The sequence below is a fragment of the Cervus elaphus genome, chromosome 3 (assembly GCF_910594005.1).
Source record: "Cervus elaphus chromosome 3, mCerEla1.1, whole genome shotgun sequence".
In the NCBI taxonomy this organism is placed as follows: Eukaryota; Metazoa; Chordata; class Mammalia; order Artiodactyla; family Cervidae; genus Cervus; species Cervus elaphus.
In genome coordinates this window covers 29,445,303-29,467,877 of record NC_057817.1, presented here as the reverse complement: position 1 = coordinate 29,467,877, position 22,575 = coordinate 29,445,303, and the positions used below count along the sequence as shown (strand labels likewise).

Below are 22,575 nucleotides of genomic sequence, written 5' to 3'. Positions count from 1 at the left end.
CTACAGAGCACACCTCTGTTTAACATACACACACACACACACACACACACACACACACACACAGAAACACACAGTAGAAGGGTGCAGCCCAGAATAGAAAGCTGTAAGTTGAGCTCACATTAGGAGGAAAGTGGAAGGCAGGAGCAAAAATTAGGTACCAGGAGCAGGAAGCAGAAGCTGGAAGAGACAAACAGGAACCTTCAGTGAATACAAAGCATTCGGTGTGCCCTGGAGCGCTTTTTACTGCAGCTGAGCTGAAGCTCAGATACAGACTCAGATCCAAGAATAAGACCACGTTTTCTTTCTTTACCAAGTAATGCTGCTAATCGTGGTAACATCAGCTCACTCATACCCACCTGAGGTTAGATCAGAGTACCAACTCAGGAGAGTTTTCCAAGCCTTCACCCACACAAGGAGTGTCTCATGAACAATTCTTCACTGTCTTCCTACCTCCCACACCTGACCTACATTTGCTCTCTCTTGACTAGGGCCTTCACTCACAACAAGTGAAAAGGCATTCCTCTCCTTAACATCAAATTAATAAATTGCTAGCTCAAACATCTGACTAACCACAAGCTTCTAACTAGCCAGACCTGCCAGATTCCCATTATTCCTATCCCTTTTTCACATACACCCTTTTCAATATCATTTAAGGGTTATGCGGCAGCTGCCTAAGGGCCCCTATAGTGTTATAAAGACAAGAGGAGCCCAACATGGCAATATGCCAAGTCAGAGTGGCTGCGGCTGTGCCTTCCCTTTATTTCCTCTGTCCTGGGCTCTCAGCCACTTTTCTGTAATTGCCCCCGTGTCTATTCAGACAACAGGAAGCATAGTCAGTGCCCAAAAATCTCTACCATTATGGTAGGCCTGGCATACATCCTGCCCATGCCTTCATGGCATGCTCGAACTTGGCCCAGCCACATTTAAAACACTGCCAGTAATAGAATGTTTAGACATTTTTTAATCTTTATATTTTTTGCAGTTCATAAGATGCTTTGTCATCTCCCCTCCTTCACCATTTTTCACACTAAAGCACCACGATATCAGGTGCCTTATTAAAGCTTGCACAGTCAGTAATAACAGAATTAAAATTAAAACTCAGAATCCTCGACTAACAAACTGAGAGAGTATTTTCTAAATTGTCCTGGAATAAATTTCCATAACTAAAGGAAACTCTTTGGGGAAGAGAGCAGATGCTAACCCAATTGAAAATGATTTCACCACAGCATTTTGAATGAACAAGTCTTCACTTTGTTTCAAATTAAAATATGTAGATAATGTCTTAGGGATAGTCAGGAATGAATGTGGTAATATATAAATAATTGATGTCCCTAAACACTCTCAGGTCTTTCCCATCTGGGGGATGTTACAGGCCTTCTGTTGATCAGCATCTACTTAAAGCTTTTTTTCCAATAAATTTTTATGACTTTATCTACATCCTTTTGCTCTCGTCTTACATATATTTTTTAGTTCGACAAAGGCCCCAGTTGGGGTATATATCCGTGTGTAGGCAGCAGCTGGCCATAAGTGGTAAAGCAACTAGCCTTTAGACATAGTGAAATCAGAAGAAAATTCTGTACTAATGTCAGGCCTCCATGCCTCAGATAGAACACTATAAAAAGCCTTTCATTTCCTCCTTCCAATTTGTGCAAAATATCTGGGTAATTAAACTGAAACCCTCCCCACCATACAGTATATGGCTGGGCTGGCTCTGGCCTTAACCCTTCTGCTGGCTTTTTGTGAAATTCTTTGTGAAAGCATTTTGGAGATATTCACACCTTACATAGGTTGTTCTACATGTAGAGGAAACGTTAGTGCTCTGAGAAAGCAGTAATGATGTAGGTAGTCAGAAAAGAATCTAGGTGCCCTTCTAGCATAATTCTGATAGATTTGCAAAACAGCATAAAACCTCCTACCCTGTCCATGAAGGAAGGGACACGTACAAAGGGTACAGCCTCTCATTCAGGCTGCCGTGTTTTCTTTCCACATCCAACAGCAAGACAAGCCTAGCATCCTGGGGTGGGGTTATCCCAGACCAGTAGATGTTTCTAGGGCTAGTCATATCTCCTTCCTTATCCTCCCTCCAGGAACATTTAGGGAATAACATTTTAGTGGGAGAACATAAAGCTTAAGAGACCTCTGGGTCTCTTGAGTTGAAAGGTCTGATCCTTCTCACAGGGTCTACTGAGCTCTAGACCCAGAACACCTATTTTGAGAAGGGAACCTGCTATTTAAACTTCTTTACTGCCAAGTCTCATCAACGGAACTGTCTGGCCAGTGTTCAAAATAGACAAAATCCTTACTTTTAAAGACTAATATCATCTGTGGAGTGTTTTTTTTTGTTTGGTTTTATTTTACCTTATTAAGTCTAGTCAAGGCTATGGTTTTTCCAGTGGTCATGTATGGATATGACAGTTGGACGGTGAAGAAAGCTGAGTGCTGAAAAATTGATGCTTTTGAACTGTGATGTTGGAGAAGACTCTTGAGAGTCCCTTGGACTGCAAGGAGATCCAACCAGTCCATCCTAAAGGAGATCAGTCCTGGGTATTCATTGGAAAGACTGATGCTGAAGCTGAAACTCCAATAGTTTGGCCACCTCATGCGAAGAGTTGACTCACTGGAAAAGATGCTGATGCTGGGAGGGATTGGGGGCAGGAGAAGGGGACGACAGAGAATGAGATGGTTGGATGGCATCACTGACTCGATGGACATGAGTTTGAGTAAACTCCGGGAGTTGGTGATGGACAGGGAGGCCTGGCGTGCTGAGATTCATGGGGTCGCAAAGAGTCGGACACGACTGAGCGACTGAACTGAACTGAACTGAAGCTAAAATTTGAAATGAATTGAGTCTTTACCTTAGATGTCCTATTTTCAATAACAGGCACTACTAGGCAGCACATTTTCCAGGATGTGGGGGACGCAAAATCTATTCTGAGTGAACACATTTATTCTTAGCTGTATGTAATTTCCCAGTGGAGAAAAAACTTCTGTTGCATGGTCTATAGCCATGAGACCAGTTATGTCAGCAGGTTTTCCTGGAAACGCTAAAGTATCTACATACTTGCCTGCAGAATGTAAAGGCAAACTCTGAGGAAGGGAAAATAAACAGTCCTTAAATAAAAGTGGAGATGTGATTGGGTAAAACCCCGAGCTCTATACAACACCATAACCATTTGAGCAAACAGAGGCAGTCAGGCCAGTTTACTCCAGTCAAACCTGAGGTGTATGTCTGGTGCAAGCAGGCTTATTCTAGTGCTGAGTGACCAGAGCCAAAGAGGCAGGTACAGAGGGAGCTTTATCTCCATCTCCTCTCTCTGATGTGCCAGGAAGACCTTAGTGAGGTGCATTTCTTTGCACATGGCTCATCAGCTCAGATCCTGGAGTATGAATAAGGAGGGGTCCCAAAGGTCCAACCCAGGACCAGGAAGTCTGGTCTAGTAGCCAAGGGAGGGAAGCAAGACTGGATTGAGAATTCAGACACACTTGAGAACAGAATTTTAGTTCTTAGATCAGCTACAGAATCCCCCTAGTCCCTCAAGCGCACGGAATCCATAGCCAAGTCAGCTTTGCTATTCTTGGTCCAGAACCACAACCCAAGGACTCACATCTGGGCAGAATTGCTGCTGGAGAGGAAATTAACCCTGTGGCATTTGCTACTTTGCTGGACTCCAGATACTGGAAAAAGAAAAGTGCTGATGGCAGCATGAGCAGAGCTTCGAGGCCAGAAGAGAGGGTCACGCCAAGGACATGCAGATCCCATCATGCAGCTCAGTTCTTTCTTCCTAGTTCACTTGCTTTCTCGTGTTACTTTCTTCATTTTTTGTTCCTTTCAATAAATCTTATTCTCCTCATGTCTCTGCTTCCTTTAAAATCTTTATGTTTACCATCTTCCCCCACCCCTGCCCCACTCTCTTTTTCAATCTAACCTTTAAATCCTGGATTCTCCTTACCTCCCTTTGTTTCAAACCCACACCTCTGTCTTCCTCTCTTCATCCTTTCTGTGCACTAGAACTTTCATCAAGAAACCAATCATGCCCACAGTTGAGAGACAGAAATGGCAGATGCGTGCATGAAGTTGAGGCAGTACAAATCACCTTAAAACTAATTCTACCCACTGAGTTTCTCTCAAATGTTAAAACCTTTGAAACAAACCTTGACTACTTAAGAGAACACCACAGGAGGAAGACACTAAAGAAGTGTAGGTATGTTTGGTTATTAATGCAAGTGGGTAAATCAGCATGGTATTAGCAAAGCATTCAATTAAAACAAGCCAGGTGAACAGCCTAAAAGAGAGGCTGGATATATACTTTTTTACCTTTGTTTATTTTTATGGGAATATTTACTTGTTCATAGAAAGGGAAAGGCTGCTTTTAAAAATTAGTGAATAAAAGGAGACCATAGATTGAGTAGCCTAGTAAAATCTTCCTATGGTATAAACATTTTGTATACTCCTTAATATCTAATATTATAACCAAGTGTAAATGTTACTTGAATGCCCATTTATAGAGCAAACGGACTGGCCAAACCCTGCTGAAATGTACACATTCTTTCTTTAAATGCACTGACTACCAATCATGTTTTCATTAAGTTCCTCAGACCAGGGAGCCGCTATCTTTAAGTTAACACTGTACATTCCCATCCAATGGGTTGATTTTAATTTAACAGATTTTTTGTATTTCTCATTTTACAGGTTTTTACTCATTCATAGATTTATGAATTTGGACTTAACAAGAAAATAAGTCAGGTTATTTTCTTTCACTTCGGGTTTTCTTTCAGGAGCTTTCCAGATTCCAGACAGAGCAATATTAATGAGCCTCATCACGCCTGGCTCAAATGCCTAAGAAAAAGTGGCAAGATTTTCAAGTAAATTGACTGGTTCAAGTGTGCTCTTATTTGGCATTTTCGTCCCCAGGAAAGCCAAAACAGGTTATAACGAACACAGTGATAAAAGATGCAATGAGCTTTACTAGTAAACCAGTGTCTACAGGCTCCAAGAGAAATCACCATCATACCTTCACTGCTTTGGGAGGAGAACTTTCAGAAAGGCTGGCGGCTCTGGCATCTGGACTTAGTGGCTTGGGATGCACAGGCTGCTGGCCCTCACTCTTGACCTGGGAGTTACCTGCTTGAGTTACAGAAGGAAGACATTTTATGGTATCTCAAGAGAAGTATCAGAAAAGGTTCTTCCCCAAAGCCAAGTTTAGGCACCTCCATTATCGACAGGTCCTTTCAACATCAGGAAAAACACTGCTTCTCCGTTGAAGAATATTCTAATACTAAAAGCTATGCTGTTAGATTCTCTCATAAATTGGGGTGTCAACGCAGAGGGTTTCTCATCTTTTGCCACACGCAGCTGAACCCAAACCACCCTACAGAAGGAAACTTCTGCCCTGTAGCATTTGTCATTTTTAAAGGCTGCTTGTAGACTTTGATGGCTTTTTGGCAATTAGCACTCCCAATAACTCCTTCTGGGGTGTTCCAGCTGAACTTGGAAAATGGGGGAATGTGTGGGCAGAAATTTCAAAACACATGCTCATGTGTATGTGTGTATATAATTTGACACCATCTTCTTGGTCAGCCCTACAGCAAATATCCATGGATGAAGATTATGGGAAAAGGCTCCATAAAATTTTTTTCATAGTCATTGACGTGTCACTTACATAAGTTAATTTCCTGCCAGTATATTCACTGTGTGGAAAACTCAGAAGAGGCACAGAGAAGTCATTCATGCAGTTACTAAGGAACCATAAAAGAATTCCCTAAAATCTAGAGTTATGTCAACAAAGTATTGAAAGATTAAGGCTTACTTTTCAAAAAAATGTTTTGCAAACCTAGTCAAAACTCAGAAAAATTTCTAGTCCAAGCAAAATGATTGCAAATGGAATGTTCTTGGATTCAAGCAGCAAGAATTTTTCTGAAATTTTAAGGCAGGGTTTACTAGAGATCTGTTTAGCTAATACTTCTGCTTCTTGCTGAGTTTTCAATGTTTAGTGAGTTATTAACCTGAGGAAAAGCTAGAAATCTATATATATTAAAAAACTAATACACTGAACATCAGAATCAAAAGTGGACACAGTAAATTAAAAAACAAAGATTTTTGTCTTTGGGAAAAGAGGCTCAAAATGATTCCAAAGTAGGATGAAAAGGTGATCAAATTCAGCACCAACAGGAATGATTTAGCCAGAGGGCGGATTATAATACATATTTATATAGATATAATAAGAAAAGGGTATTTTTTAAAGGTTACTCAAATACCAATTCTTATCCCTGTAAATAAAGTCCTTTTTGGCCAAACTTCTATTAAAATGAAACTTCAAAATTATAGTTTTTACAGCATTAACCCTGAAAAGGTTTGGTATAAAAGACAGGGTAAGTTCAATGAGAGAAGCATCAAAAATATTCAGTTTGCCCCAAGTTAATTATATTTCATTGAATTTAACATCTCTCTCTTTGCCATGGGAGGTGTGAAAGGTACCCAGTCATCAGTCGTTAAAACCAAGTGAAAGATCTAATCAGCTGCATTACTGGATTTAATATGTTACATATTCTCAGAGCTGACAGAATTGGGGACAAGCCCCCCAACCCCCCGCCCCGCTCTCCTCACCAAACAGGGGCAAGAGAACAAGACCCTCACCCTCCAGACCGAAGAACGAACACTTACGGGAATCATCTTCAGCAGGGGTGGAATGGGTTGCCAGGCTATTCTCAGATGCAGAAACCTACAAAAAAAGGCAGGGGGATTAAGAATCACATTAAAAATAAAAGAGCAAACTGCTGTTAATGCCATAAAAACCTGCTGACTCCAGTCAGTCACCGGCCGCCTGAGGGGAAATAATGGGCCCCAGAGCAGCTGAGCATTTAAACAAGAGGCAGCAAAATGTCTTTTACGAGGATATTAACATGCCTCTCAATTACAGAGTTACGTGAATAACAGACTGCAAGCAACTGCCAAAAGTGTGCATTATCTTCCTTTATAAAAGAACTTCTGAATATATCTTTCTACTCTCAAAAAAAAAAAAAAAAAAGAGGGAAAGTGGGGTGCGAAACAAAACCTTCTATCAGGGAGGGCAAAGCTCCTCACCAAAAACCACAACTCCTATAACTGTAACTCACTCCAAGGCAAGATAAAGTCTTTACATACAGGAACTATTATTCTTTCATTTTCCTAACTCCTTATTGCCCACCCACATTTTGCTGAAACAAGCTTGCTAGTACAGAAGACCTTCTGATAGCTATAAAACAAATTTATCTATAACAACCCTTTGGTATTATCTTCAAGGTTAGTTTCCCTTATTTAATTCCAGTCTCAAAATGGTAGTGTTTAACAAGATGGCAGATCTTAGGTGTAGGTGATTACTTTTCCCATTAGCCATCAAATTTAAATAAAAGAACTTTCTACAAGCTCACTCCTCCGTTCTCCTGTCCCCTAGTCCTTCCGTATGTCTTCTTCCACATTCAAAATCATGAAGGGTCATCAAATGACCCAACGTGCACTCTTCATGGAATATTCTTTCATTCAGATGTCAGGGATTTTATGGGTGATGCTGAGTGTTTATATCAGGATGTCTAATGTACCGAATAAATTTACAATGGAGATTAAGTTGTTAGCTGACTGCACGTGAATTTCAGCATGGTCAGTTTTTCCCCCTTTATTCTCCTTTTATTACAGGAGTTCTGACATGGTATAAAACAAACCAGTATAATAATAGTTAACACTGATGAAATGTTTACTATGTTCCAGGTATTGGAATGACTATTTTAAATGTGTTATTTCATTTAATGATATGAAATAAATTTACTGAAAGTAGTGCATGGCTACAAAAAGCTCTTCAATTCTTGCTTAATTAGTAGGGGCATCTATCCCAAGATGTCCTTTTTTCACCTCCAATTTGGACACCTTGAACCTGCAGGGTAAGCTTAATGACAATCATGACATCACCCAACTAGATGACTTCACTACGGAACAGCCAGGAGACAGCATGTGAGATTTTGCTCAAACATTTCATTAAAGAAAAGTACAAATTCATTCACAAAAGGAGAAAGCGAAGACCAATACCTTGACAAAATACTCTATTTCAGGCAACTTGATCCTGGCATTAATGTCCTTTTGTAACAAACCAAAGTTCAAACAGCTCTTAGGTATTGGTTAACGAAAGCTAGGCAAATAGCCAAAAGGGTAGCTGAGGCTTTGAAAAATTTTGCAAACTTTAAGGCATCCAAGGGTTCATGAACCTACGGTATATGCTTGAAGGCTATGTACTATCTTTACTTCTTCTATTCCCCACCTACTCCCCAATTTGTGATTCAGTTGCACTGATGCCCTTTTAGACTGTAATTAAAATGTTCTGATCTTCCAGTTCAGCTCAGAGTTCCAGTTGCAAATCAAGAAGACAATTAAGAAAGAAACATGAAATTAGAAATAGGGACAACTCAAGTACAATTATCCAGATGATTATTTTTCAAGTTATGCTCCAAGAACAGATGGGAGGATTTCAATGCAGGATTTCACTTCTTAAATGTCTTTTTTTAGAGTATATAAGAAAACTTTTTGTAAGACATAATCTCTCACTTAAAAAAATGGGAAAACCAGTCAGACTGATGAGAGAACTCACTAGAAACATTACATGAGACATGGAAATAGTGCCTCAGCCCACTGTTGTAAGGATGTTTGTAATTTGGTTATGTTATGATTATGAAAGAAGTACTTTGTCTAATTATTTCAAAATATATTTGAGATATGGTTTTATAAAATAAAGTGATTAAATTTTATAAAATAAAAACTCCTAAATTTTTTCCTGTTCTATTCTTTGAATCCATAAAGAAGGTAGAGCGCCAAAAAACTGACGCTTTTGAACTGTGGTGCTGGAGGAGACTCTTGAAAGTCCCTTGGACAGCAAGGAGATCAAACCAGTCAATCTTAAAGGAAATCAACCCTGAATACTCATTGGAAGAACTGATGCTGAAGTTGAAGCTCCAATACTTTGGCCACCTCATGCAAAGAGCCGACTCACTGGAAAAGACCCTGATGCTGGGAAAGATTGAAGGCATAATCAGAAGAGGGTAACAGAGGATGAGATGGCTGGATGGTATCACCAATGTAATGGACATGAACTTGGGCAAATTCTGGGAGACGGTGACAGGGAAGCCTGGTATGCAGCAGTCCATGGGGTTGCAGTTGGATATGACTTGGCGACTGAACAACAATTCTTTAAGTCAAATTTTGTGGCCATTAATCTGAGACCATTTTTCTGTATGTTTACTTTGGTCCAAGTATGTAGTATATCTCATGAGTTCCTGTTGGTATGCTGTCAGTGTGTGTGTGTGTTAGCTGCTCAGTCATGTCTGACTCTTTGTGACCCCATGAATTATAGCCAGCTGGGCTCCTCTATCCAATGCTGTCAATACATCTATTCTAAAGACTTACAGTCAAAAAAGTTTGAGAACTATTGCTCTTAACCCATTTTAATCATCTCCTCACCTTTTGTAGAATGGCCTCAAGGGTGTCAAAATGTGTAACAGGAACAATGATTATGTGCCTATTAATCAATGTAACAGATTTGAAAGCTCTTTTTCCTCATCTAACTTAACACTTGATCATCATATTGAATGAAAGACCAAAGAGACTGGGTAATGGATTGTCAGAGAAAATGATAAATTCACCTGACATCTATATTGTTGCTTACTCCAGTTAAGCCATGCATCTAACAATAAATGCATAAAACCTGATTTTCTTAAAATCTTCCCATGGCTTTCCTCTGCTACAGGACTACACCCATACTTTTAAGGGTATTTCAAGACCAGCCCTGGCCCTCTCCCTTCATCTGTCTCTCGTCATTGCCTATGTGTACTTTATGCTCTTGGTTGGGTTCTCTGGTTTCCAAACCTCTGTTGTGTCTGTCTGGAATACACTTGCTTTTTTTTTTACTCAACTTTCCCCTTATTCACTTGGCCTGTTCATCCTTCAAGATCTGGCTCAGATATCACCTTCTTGAGAAAGTCAGGGTAAGTGTCCTTAGCCCAAGCTTCTATGGCCACACATAGCCCTTTCTAACACTTGTTTTGCTGTTTTATAATTGCCAACTTGTTACGCATCTCCCTCCTACTCTATTAGCTTCCGTGCAGGTAAAGACCACATGGAATGGTTTGTTCACATTTAGTTGTTAAGCTCTAACAACTTTAATGGCAGAAAGTGAAGAGGAACTAAAGAGCCTCTTGATGACTGTGAAAGAGGAGAGTGAAAAAGCTGGCTTAAAACTCAACATTCAAAAAATAAAGATCATGGCATCCAGTCCTACCACTTCATGGCAAACAGATGGGGAAAAAGCGGAAAGAGTGTCAGATTTCATTTTCTTGGGCTCCAAAATCAATGCGGACAGTAACTGCAACCAAGAAATTAACAGATGCTTGCTCCCTGTAAGAAAAGCTATGACAAACCTAGATAGCATATTAAAAAGCAGATATCACTTTGGTGACAAAGGTCCATATAGCCAAAGCTATGGTTTTTCCAGTTGTTATGTACGGATGTGAGAGTTGGACCATAAAGAAGGTCTGAGTGCTGAAGAATTGATGTTTTTGAACTGTGGTGCTGGAGAAGACTCTTGAGAGTCCCTTGGACAGCAAGGAGATCAAACCAGTCAATCCTAAAGGAAATCAATCCTGAATATTCATTGGAAGGACTGATGCTGAAGCTGAAGCTCCAATACTTTGGTCACCTGATGTGAAGAAATGACTCACTGGAAAAGACCCTGATGCTGGGAAAGACTGAGGGCAAGAGAAAAAGGAGGTGACAGAGGATGAGATGGTTGGATGGCATCACTGACTCAATGGACACAAGTTTGAGCCAACTCCGGGAGGTGGTAAAGGCAGGGAAGACTGGTGTGCTACAGTTCATGGGGTCACAAAGAGTCAGACACGACTTAGTGACTGAAGAACAAGTTCAGCATTGCCTGTGCGTTAAGTAGTGCCTAGCTTTCAAAATACTCTGAAGTGAAAGAATGACATTTTCATATACAAACTGTGTTAAATTAATAATATACAAATAACTTTGAAGATGGTATCTCTATTCAAAATAGGTTTTTTAAAAAAATCACTTAAGCATTTGCTGAGCAAAAGAATTTTCCAATGAAGGTTCATTATTTGGTCAGCTATAAGTTGCACAGTTCCCCAACCAAAATTATGTGACCTGCAAAAAAAGACAATCTGTCCTGGCAGCTGTTACCAAATTCCCAGACACTCTACAGCCTAGAGTTGTTTCTAATTTTAAGCAACTAATTTAGAACACATGCTTCCCTGGCAAATGGACATCAGGCTTTTCAACGCACCTTTTCTCCATCTGGATGGGAGATGCAGACCTCAGGACCTGGGGGCACATTCTCCTTTTGCTCCAATTTATGAGTTTTGATTTCACCACCACTGGCTCTCAACTCATTCTACAAAATAAAAATAGTCTGTGAATTTTAAAAAAAGTCTCACAATTCTCTTCATAGCCATCTATTAAATAAACTTGGAATGCTAAAAAAGAAATTCTTTTCCAAGATTTCAAGTCAAATCAACCCCCTAATTCTCAGAAGCAAAACCCATTGACTTGTGAAATGACAAAAGCAGCTCTGTGGACACACACACCTCAGAGTTAAATATTTATACAACTAGTCCAAAACTTGATGCTCATTAGAACATAGACACATCAACACAGACACACACACCAACCCTCCCCGCTTCCACCCTGCCGCCCCAGCATACAATATTCTCGTGATTCACTCTTCTAGCAGCACAGCTTGTGGGAATGCAAAGCTGGTGAGTTTTATCAGAAAAGACCATTCTGGAGCAGGGGAAAGGAGGTGCCAAGTGCCAATAATTAAGAAAAGATACTGACCATATATATAAATGCCCGGCCTGGAAAGAAAGACAGGGATGATGCACATATATAAGAATTGAAATTATACTTAATGATACCGAAAAATAGCCTTTTGTTGTGAGACTTTCAAAAACATATTTTGGTGGGCTTTTTTTTTTTGCATAAAATTCATACAGTATACTAAAGACATACCTTATTCTAGTTCTTATAATAGAGCTTCAACATAAAAAAGCAGACATGAATCAGAAGGAGTGAGCATAATCATATTTGTTTTCCTTGCAAAGGACACTTGGGGCAAAATATTAAAGCAAACTTTATTACTAGATCCAAAGTCAATACAGAAGTAGATGAATATGAACATTTCCTACCTTTAGCCTACTAGTAATCTAATACCTTTCTTGTTCTTTGTGATTCTTCAGGTATAGGGAGAAAACAAGCCATTTATGGCCACAGGGCCAGTGAACGGAGTGTCAGTGGGACTGACAGTTTCAGGTGTGGAATTCCAGATTAAGGCCCACAGCTGTGGCAGCCAAAATTGCAGAACCAACCGTACAACAACCGGAAACTTATTCCTGATCTCGCCTCAAAGCCCAGCCCCCCAGCATCAAGAGTGTGTGCCTTGCTACAACCATGCTCCTCCCTGTAGCGGCCTGAGAAATTCTTTTCGGATGAGATAAAATGTGCTTTTTACAAGAATTCCTTAAGGCTTTTCAACTCTAAAATTTACAGAGCAGGAGAACCGCAATGTAGAAACTCTCATTAGGAGTTAAAAAAACAGTTACCAAACAGGTTTTTCCACTTAGAGAATCACCTGGTCGGAATGTTTATAGCAGGAAGGCACTGAGAAGCAGCAAAATCTTGCAACAAGAGGGAATTAAGCTCCACAGATCATGTTTGCTGTATTTCCTGACCTGCCTTTTAAGAGAAGTCTAAATTTGCTTATTTTTTCACACTCCCAATGAATAAGAAGCCTGTGATGTTCTACTTCACTACTTATTTACACACATTATCTCTTCTGAAAACTATAGTGAAAAATCAAGATGAGATTATTCACCGCCCAGAGACTTGGTCTACCAATAAATACTATTGGCAAAGGCCTACTTCATCCTGTGGGGGAAAGAAGGGTCAATTCCGAGAATACACACTGTGATTTCTAACAGACACTGGTTCAGTCCGCTTGGGAACAAATACAAGCTAATACTATTCTTCCAATTTTATTAGAAAATAAAAATCAAGAGATTAATAATTTGTCATTTGAAATCTTAGAAGGAACAAATGTTTGAAAGATACAAATGTATGTGTACATATGCGTGTGTACTTATGAATAAATGGCATTTAAAAGGTAACTTCAAATAAGCAGTTCTGTTGTGTCCTCCTGCCAGTTAAACCTAGGAAAGTGTAATATGGAAAGATCCTCCATTGTGTTAGAACACCACATTTTTGTGTTTACAGAGTACCTCACCCTCCTATCATTTCTCCCTCTTTTTCTTATCCACTATTCTATTTCTTCAGAAAAGTATTACATCCTAAGAATTAAATATTAAGTAGATCATAATGTTGTATGATTTCATTTACGTGAATTGTCCAGAACAAGAAAATCCATAGAAACAGACAGTGGATTAGGGGCTGCTAGGGGATAAGGAAAGTGTAGAATTGGGAGTCACTGAACAGGGATGGGTTTCTCTTGGTGGTGATGGAGAAGTTTTAGAGTTAGACAGTGGTGATGATTGCACAACCTTGTGAATATATTAAAAGTAACTGAATTGCATATTTTAAAATGGTGATTTTTATGTCAGGTGAATTATATATGAATTAAAATTGCAGGAAAATGTCCCATCCCACATTAATGTTGAATATATTCAATATTTCTCTCCAGTATTCTCCCTTTCTTCTCTCAAAGACAAAAATAAGTGTTTATATTAAAACTAATAAAATACTACTTTTTTTTTTTTGGCCACCATGCAGCTTGTGGGATCTTAGTTCCTGGGCCAGGGACTGAACCTGGGTCTTTGGCAGTGAAAGCACTAAGTCTAACCACTGAACTGCTAGGGAATTCCTCAAATACTACTTCTTTAACAACAAGATTAAGTAGAAGAGACGGGAAAATTCTCAATGGCATTACTAGATGGTAACATCACCAAAGAAAAGGTGGGTGGGAATAAGGCCTAGGAAAACAAAGTCAGACTTAGAACATGGTAAGGATTACAAATGAAACTAGGGTAGGATTTATGTGAAGAGAGAATGGCTGGACCCCAGGAAGGAGACAGGGCTCACAGGTCAGGGTCTGGGAGACATTTCTAGTTCCCATGCTCAGTGACCATTTGCTAGATGAGTGAATGAATGAATGATGCCGAACACATACTGTATAGCTCGAAGAACTGCTTTGCTTGGACACAGCTGCCTGGTACTTGGCCATTCGATCTTTTATGGAGGTTTCTGACAGGCGTGGGAATTCTAGATTTCGCCTACTCTCTCTTTTCTCTGAGTTGAGTGCTGAAGATGACAGCTGACCTGCAAGCATGCAAACAATATGTTTTATTAGAAGATAAATGCAATTTGAATGATTTCAAGATTCTAAATTTTAGGCTATTGTAGAGTCAACCTATTCTATTAAGAATACAAAGAAGGAAATCAGGATTATAACTGTTATTTACAAGGCAACACTCACTCACTTTGCCAACATTAAGAGGAGACTGCTTACCATCATTGAGTGTTACATATTTTTAAATTTTGGCTTTAATTAACATGTGAAAAAATTAGGTCACAATGCCATTTTAATTTGTATTTCTTTGATTCCTAGGAGGCTGATGGTTTTCCTATATTAATTGATTTTATTTTTTGTGTGTGTGAAGTGCTTGTATATGCCCCCTTCAAAACATAATAATTCCTCTCTCAAGGTGTTATGTTAGCATCAGCAATACAGGATAATCAGCAATCTTGACAGGGGATAATGTCCATCCATGGAAGCCCTCAAGTCCTAGACAACCATGGAGCAAAAATTGTTGGTAATGGTGCTTTCCTTACAATCCTGCAAAATGACCCTCTGGTTAACACAGGTTACCACTGACAAAGATGAATTAAAAACACAGAGAAGCTATTTGGAGAGAACAATCAGATTTGGGAATGACTTGTATATAACAGCCTTCCTTTTAATTTGTACCACTCTTCCTTTAAAAGCATCAGCTTTGAGGTCCAAGGGTATTGCTACTAATGAGTACTTCCTAGAAAACTTTCCACACGTGGTACTCTCTGCTTACCTGGGCCTATTTCCAAGTCATCCAGAGAATAGCTATTTTCAGACATCTTCCTTCCACCTGCACTTCGGCTTTGGCCCCGAGGAATCTGTTTGAAAAACAAAAACCAGCAATAAGTTTTGTAGCAAGGATGGGAATTTTTTTTTTTTTTTGAGGATGGGAAATCTTGATGCAATGCTAAAAACAGAGGACTGCAAATCTCCTTTAAAAGTAAAATACAGAAGAGACTGGATTTTATATTAGTTTTTAAATACCACAGAATATGTTTTAGTGTTATAAATATCAAGCACTACATATTCACAGGTGCCCAGGGGAAAATAAGTAACTCTATATAGGTAATGCATTCTGCAAAAGATTTCTGCCTAACCACCTTAACCAGAAAGCCTCGGAATTTAACAGTCACTGGAATGGAATCCTCATGTCTCAGATGAAAATGACATGTCTCTCCAAACTGTCAAGTCCTGATGGCAGTATCTGTGGTTGGCTTTCTCCATCCCAGTTTATCCCTGTTCTTGCTGTCTGGTTCATGTCTTCATCATCTTTTTCCTGGACTGCTGCCTGACCTTTCTTAACTGGTTCCTCTGCCTTCCAATGAAGTCTCTATGATGCTGCCATTATCCCAAGTAAAACAAAATAATCATCCCCAAACATAAATCTATGTTATTCTCTTATTCAAAATTCTTTAAGGATTTCTAATCACTCCATGAATTAAATCTAAAGTGCTTAGTATGTCAGAGAAGATCAGTTCTAGATCTGGTCCCTTCTTACCCCCTGGGTATTCTCTTCCTCACCCTTTACTCTCCAGGAAAAGCAAACTGCTGGGAGGTCCCTGATGTAAATGAGTTCCCTCCACCTGGATTATGCTTATCCTTCCATTGTCCAGCAATGCCTGTTCCTTCAAGACTGGGTGTAAGCTAAGCCAGTGGTCCCCAACCTTTTTGGCACCAGGGACTGATTTCATGGAAGACAATTTTTCCATGGATCAGGGGATGGGGGGGATGGTTTCAGGATGATTCAAGTGCATTACATTTATTGTGTACTTTATTTCTAATCTACTGTTGCCACTGATCTGATAGGTCCACGACCCAGAGGTTGGTGACCCCTGAGCTGAGCAAATTCCCTCTGATCTGATACCTCTCCTCCATAAATCTAAGCAGCCCTCCCTCTGTTCCCAAGGACGTAGTCACACTCCCATTACAATGCTTATCAAATTGTTGCACATTCCTATACTGGACTGGAAGCTTACTGAGGGCACAGATAAGCTTTTATTTTTTAAATAGAAAAGTGAAAGGTACAGATCTGTTTAAAAATAAAGTTTTCTTATGAATCCCATAAATTATTACATTTATATCTATCATATTTAGGGTAGGTCTATAACGAAAATTCCAAATTATACTTTTAAGACTGGAAAAGTAACTCAAGAGAAAGCCTGAGTGTCAAAGGATGTTCCTAGACATAATATACAGAGAGTATGTTATGTTTATTCAGCTGGCAATGAGAGGCTTCAAGCAGATTCCTATCATTGAAACCTCAATTTACTTCCAGATAACTTGATGTGGGAAAGATATCTGAAATCCAATATGACAGGAGACAAGAGTAAAACATTTAGCATCCTTTTGAATTCAACATTAGTAAATAATTATTAAACCTTTAAGTTCAGTGGACTAATCAAACAACAATAAAGTTTAAGATAGTGAACTACCCCTTTTTTAAGTCCCCCTGCTCTTCCTTGGTGGAGAAGGCAATGGCACCCCACTCCAGTACTCTTGCCTGCAAAATCCCATGGATGGAGGAGCCTGGTAGGCTGCAGTCCATGGGGTCGCTAAGAGTTGGACACGACTGAGCGACTTCGCTTTCACTTTTTACTTTCATGCATTGGAGAAGGAAATGGCAACCCACTCCAGTGTTCTTGCCTGGAGAATCCCAGGGACGGGGGAGCCTGGTGGGCTGCCGTCTATGGGGTCGCACAGTCAGACACGACTGAAGCAACTTAGCAGCAGCAGCTCCCCCTTGGAGATAGGAAGTACGCCATGTCAGAAATCAGAGCCAAGGATTTGGTTTGCTTATGTCCTACCAATAATACTCTCTCTTCTTGGGACTTCCACAGTGGTCTAGTGGTTAAGAATCTGCCTACCAATTCAGGGGACATGGGTTCGATTCCTGGTCTGGAAAGATCCCACATGCCATGAAACAACTAAGCCTCATGAACCACAACAACTGAGCTCACACGCCTAGAACCTGTGCTCTGCAACCAGAGAAGCCAGCACGTGGCAAGGAAGAGTAGCCCCCGCTTGCTGGAACTAAAGAAAGCCATGGGTAGCGAGACCAGTGCAGCCAAAAATAAAATTAATTCATTATTTTAGAAAAAGAATATTGTTTCTTGCAAATTCAATATACATTTAATGTACTTCATCTCCAGTCAGCTTTGCCATGTACATTATTTGTTGAATCTATTTTTTTTAAAAAGGCAACAGCAACTCTAACCTTGCCACATCGTACTCAGGTCAGCAGCACCATCAGTCACATTCACATGACTCCTATGATGCAAATGGTGGGAGCAGCCCACCATTTGGAAATGAAGGTCATCAGCCAAAGGGAAAAGATAAGTTTGGCAGAATACCCTTCATCCACATCTTTTTGTTCTTAAAACATTTTTCATTTGCAGAGAGTTAGAGTAAAGGAAATTTCAAAGATTTATTCCAAATGCTGCTGCACTGTAAGATGATCATTATAAAAACCAAAATTTTCAAGGCTCAAAAAGGGAGAGAGCTTGGAAATATACTTAAAAACAAAAACAAAAACAAAAAGGAACAGGTTTTGCGTTCTTAACACTGGAGCGATATTTCAAATATTTGCATTCTGTCACAGGTAAAGTTCAAGCCTAATTCCAAGAGTATGTGTTACATGTTGCAGCCTGCTAGGAGCTCAGTCTTCTGTCTGTGCTTGTAGCAATGTGGGAAGTTCTGATACTAGTGTTATTGAGAGCAAGACCATTTAGAACCAGCTGGGTTAGGTTCTTTGGTTTTAGAAGCATAAAATCTCCCATCTTTGCTACCTTTTTATTTAAATCTTTGGGTTAAATTATCTAAGAGCCTTTCTCCTCCCTCACTCTCAAAAGCCACCTGGTTCATGAGGATATCAATACTCTGAATTGTTTTCTTTCAACTACTAAAAAAGTGAATATGCAAAGTCATTTGCTCTTAGAGAAAAATAGAAAAATGTCTCTGAAAATCAAAGTTATACTGACACCGGTTCTGAGGAGGAATACAGCTTGGAGATAAGATGGCTTTTTAAAATTAAAAAAAATTCTTGTGTTGGTGGTATTAAAAAAAAAATAAAAATAAAATTAAAAAAAATAAATAAAAAAATAAAATTAAATTAAATTAAAAAAAATTTTTTTTGGCCATGCAGCATGTGGGATCTTAGTTCTCTGACCAGGGATCGAACCTGCACCCCCTGCATTGGAAGCATGGAGTCTTAACCCCTGGACCACCAGGGAAGTCCAATGAGATGGCTTTTAATGAGCTCCTGGGTGAAGCACTAAGCATTTCTTTCAATATCTTTCCACCTCCAACCCACTCAAATATCAAGAATGACAAGATCTCTATATCTGAAATGAACACAATATTGCAAATCAACTACACTTAAAAACCCAAACCCCAAGATCTCAAATGCATTTACTATTAATTTATGATCTTCATTTTACAAGTGGTAGCCTGAGGTTCAAGAAGGAGGAGGAGTTTCCTCCAATATTTCTCAAGGAAAGTAGAGGAACATACACACAGGAATTCTGATAGTGAAATACTCTTCTGTAACACATTTTTATCACATTTCACTCTCTTTTATTCACATGCCTGAGGGAGCCTTAATTATCATACTCCGCTAAGAGAAGTGAGAAAAGGTAAAACACTTTAAGACTTTCTGGAATTTCCTCAGTCTTGGCCTCACCCCACCCTACAAGTCCTTCCTGTCAGGTGACTGCCGTAACTCTCATTAGTGTGACCACCCCTTAAATATTTTCTTTGAATCTATAAACCAAATGCATCCACATTTACCAATAAGAAAATAAGAGTCTGGGGCTTTTAGTCAGTAGTCTGTAGAATTTGTTTTCTCTGGAGTTTTCTTTAGAAATAAAGTAAGTTAAGTCCCAAATGTCAAATAAAAAGCAGGATTTCCTGTCCTGGGTACCCCTATTTTCAGAAAAAATTCTCTTTAAAAGTTGATTCTCAACACTTTATTGAGAGCTACTTCCTTCAACCTTTCAACTCTGACCTTCCTTCAGACTCTCTCATCCTTCCAAAGTCAACGGTGGAAGATGGATGCCTTTTAGGGAAAAATGGGAACTATGCATGGAGATGATAGGGTGTAGATAAAACCTGGCCTTAATTTCTCAAAATACTGAGAGATAAACATTTCCTTCTTCAAGAGCTCTAGTAGAAAAAAAAATGCTCATTTAAGTAAAAGCTACACATAGAAGGAACACTTGTCTCCAGAGGGATTACTCTCTCTCTCTCTCTCTCTCTCTCTCTCTCTCTCTCTATATATATATATATATATATATATAGTTGTTGTTGTTGTTTTTTTTTGGCCATGCCACGTAGCTTGTGGGTTCTAGTTTCCAACTAGAGTGAACGTGGGCCATGGCAGTGGAAGCCTCAAATCCTAACCACTAGACCACCAGGGAACTCCCATATTTTGTATTTCTAAGTGTTCTACAAAAATTATGTGTTTCTCTTATAATTAAAAAAAAGGAAGGAGAGATAATACTTTATATTTATTAAATTAACATATATAGATAAGAATGATAAAACCAAATGCTGATGAGAAACTGGTGAGGAATTGAATATGTCCTTAGATTGTGTGAGCGCTGTTAAATAATATAATCTTTGATAAGAAGCTAAAAATATGCAAGAAGAATGTTCAATGAATTATGTCTTTTGACCATGATAACACCATTCAGTAATATAGCTCCCCTACCAGCTAAAAATAAAATATTTCTGCCAAGATGTTTAGAGCTTTTTAATTAGGCTGGAGAAGAATCTAATTACTGGGGAATGATGAAAATGTATGATGAAATAACCTATTACTGTAAAAGGATACCTACATGAATTCAGTTCAGTTCAGTTGCTCAGTTGCGTCCAACTCTTTGCAACCCCATGCACGCCAGGCCTCCCTGTCCATCACCAACTCCCAGAGTTCACTCAAACTCATGCCCATCAAGTTGGTGATGCCATCCAGCCATCTCATCCTCTGTCGCCCCCTTCTCCTCCTGCCCCCAATCCCTCCCAGCATCAGGGTCTTTTCCAACCACATGAACTAGGAAGGTACAAAGTAAGGTGTATATAAAAAAGACCAAACCAAAGATAAAGAACACATAACAGAGTACACGGTACCTAAAACTATGTAAAATCTAGTTATGCAATGATAAAGACATCACTGTGCACAACTGTGTGCAAAATTGGTAAAGGTTACTCTTTTTCCAAGATATTTGACTTTTCCTGGTTTACCCTGAGTATGATTGTTCAGATGACTGATTTATATAAGAAAAACAAATCTACCAAACCCACAAGCTTCTAAGTAAGTCAAGAGTTTTAGTACAAATCTTTTACATTCCAATGTACTTCTCTTCATTGCCCTGATGGTTTTTATTCAGTAAAAAGACTATAAAATGTAAAAAAAGGGACTTCCCTGGTGGTCCAGTGGTTAAGAATTCACCTGCCAATGCAGGGGACACAAGTTCCATTCCTGGTCCAGGAAGATTCCATACGCAGTGGAGCAAGAAAGCCCATGTGCCACAACTACTGAGCTGGTGTGCCTAGAGCCATGCTCTGCAACAAGAGGAGCCGCTGCAATGAGAAGCCCACACAGCACAAAGAGTAGACCCTGCTCACCACAACTAGAGAAAGTCCCTGCTCAGCAAAGGAGACCCAGGGCAGCCAAAAAGAGTACATAAATAAATAAAATGTTTTAAATGTAAAAAGGAGACAGATATGAGTTGAAGTCTTTGAGAAGACAGCCATTAATGTTTTAATTTTTTCCTGGTTTCCTTGGATTTCAAAACTATGTAAGGCCAGATATTTTTATCCAATAAATAGCTACTATAACATCCATGAAGACAGTGTTTACGGCAGAAGTGGTACTACACTATTTCAGTTCTTGTTCTGACATTAAGTAGCTACATGATATTGGGTCATTAAAAAAAAAAATCAGTTACTTTCTCCCATGTAAGCTGTTTCCATCTGTAAAACAGGAATTTTAACACCCTAACTGCCTGAGAACAACGAGCTGAATTAAATAACCTTTTACGATCACTTATATCAATAGTTCTGGGATTTATGTCAACAATCTTGATAGGGATTTCTCACTCACTGTAACTCATCAATGAATTAGAAGGCTAGAGGAAATGATTAATAAATTCATCTGGATACATACCTGTGTTACTTTATCTAAAAGTGAGTCCAACAGTACAAAGAAAAGGTGATTTTGGGGGGCAAATGGTGTCTTTCTGGCCCCTCCAAACTCTAATGTAGCCAATATTGCTTAGAGAACATTCCAGTCCTCTGATACTACTTTTCAACAATTTTATTTTAATGGAATTGAATAGAAACCAGTAAGTAGTTAACTGGCATCAAAGTAAGCAGAAAAGAAATGACTGGTCTCTAACGGACACATTAAGGACAGCCACTTAGGATAACAAACAGATCAGGATTCCCTGACTGGCATCTCTACACCTGAATCTGTTACTATCTTACCACAAAAGACCAAAGATTTACTCAGAGGTACTCAGTTCAGTTCAGTTGCTCAGTCATGTCCGACTCTTTGCAACCCCATGAACCGCAGCACGCCGGGCCTCCCTGTCCATCACCAATTCCCGGAGTCCACCCAAACCCATGTCTATTGAATCAGTGATGCCATCCAACCATCTCATCCTCTGTCGTCCCCTTCTCCTCCTGCCCTCAATCTTTCCCAGCATCAGGGTCTTTTCCAATGAGTCAGCTCTTCACATTAGGTGCCCAAAGTATTGCAGTTTCAGCTTCAACATCAGTCCTTCCAATGAACACCTAGGACTGATCTCCTTTAGGATGGACTGGCTGGATCTCCTTGCAGTTCAAGGGACTCTCAAGAGTCTTCTCCAACACCACAGTTCAAAAGCATCAATTCTTCGGCGCTCAGCTTTCTTTATAGTCCAACTCTCACATCCATACATGACTAATGGAAAAACCATAGTCTTGACTAGACAGACCTTTGTTGGCAAAGTAATGTCTCTGCTTTTTAATATGCTGTCTAGGTTGGTCATAACTTTCCTCCAAGGAGTAAGAGGTACTAATAAAGGATAAATAAAATTTAATCTATGCTTAGTAGGAGGTCTTTACAAGAAACATACTTCTAAAAAAAAAAAAAAAAAAGAAAGGAGGAAATATAGTGCTATGCATGCTAAGCTGCTTCAGTCCTGTCTGACTCTGTGTA

The 22,575-nt window shown here is 39.4% G+C and overlaps 2 protein-coding genes across 3 annotated transcripts in view; one reads left to right on the top strand and one right to left on the bottom strand.

Annotated features, from left to right (window-relative positions):
- The window catches only part of LOC122682197 (tubulin alpha-1C chain-like), a 1,110,822-nt gene that overhangs the window by 811,038 nt on the left and 277,209 nt on the right, over positions 1-22,575 (top strand). The window lies entirely within an intron of this gene.
- LIMA1 (LIM domain and actin binding 1) overlaps positions 1-22,575 on the bottom strand; it is a 91,371-nt gene that overhangs the window by 7,000 nt on the left and 61,796 nt on the right. The window contains exons 5-9 of one of the 2 annotated variants that reach the window (XM_043884767.1): positions 15,112-15,196; positions 14,217-14,365; positions 11,322-11,429; positions 6,662-6,719; positions 5,013-5,125 (exon numbers count right to left, since the gene is read on the bottom strand). In XM_043884767.1, the coding sequence (XP_043740702.1) occupies positions 5,013-5,125; positions 6,662-6,719; positions 11,322-11,429; positions 14,217-14,365; positions 15,112-15,196 (513 nt within the window). The remainder of the gene's footprint in view (positions 1-5,012; positions 5,126-6,661; positions 6,720-11,321; positions 11,430-14,216; positions 14,366-15,111; positions 15,197-22,575) is intronic. The other variant, XM_043884774.1, reaches the window with a different exon arrangement.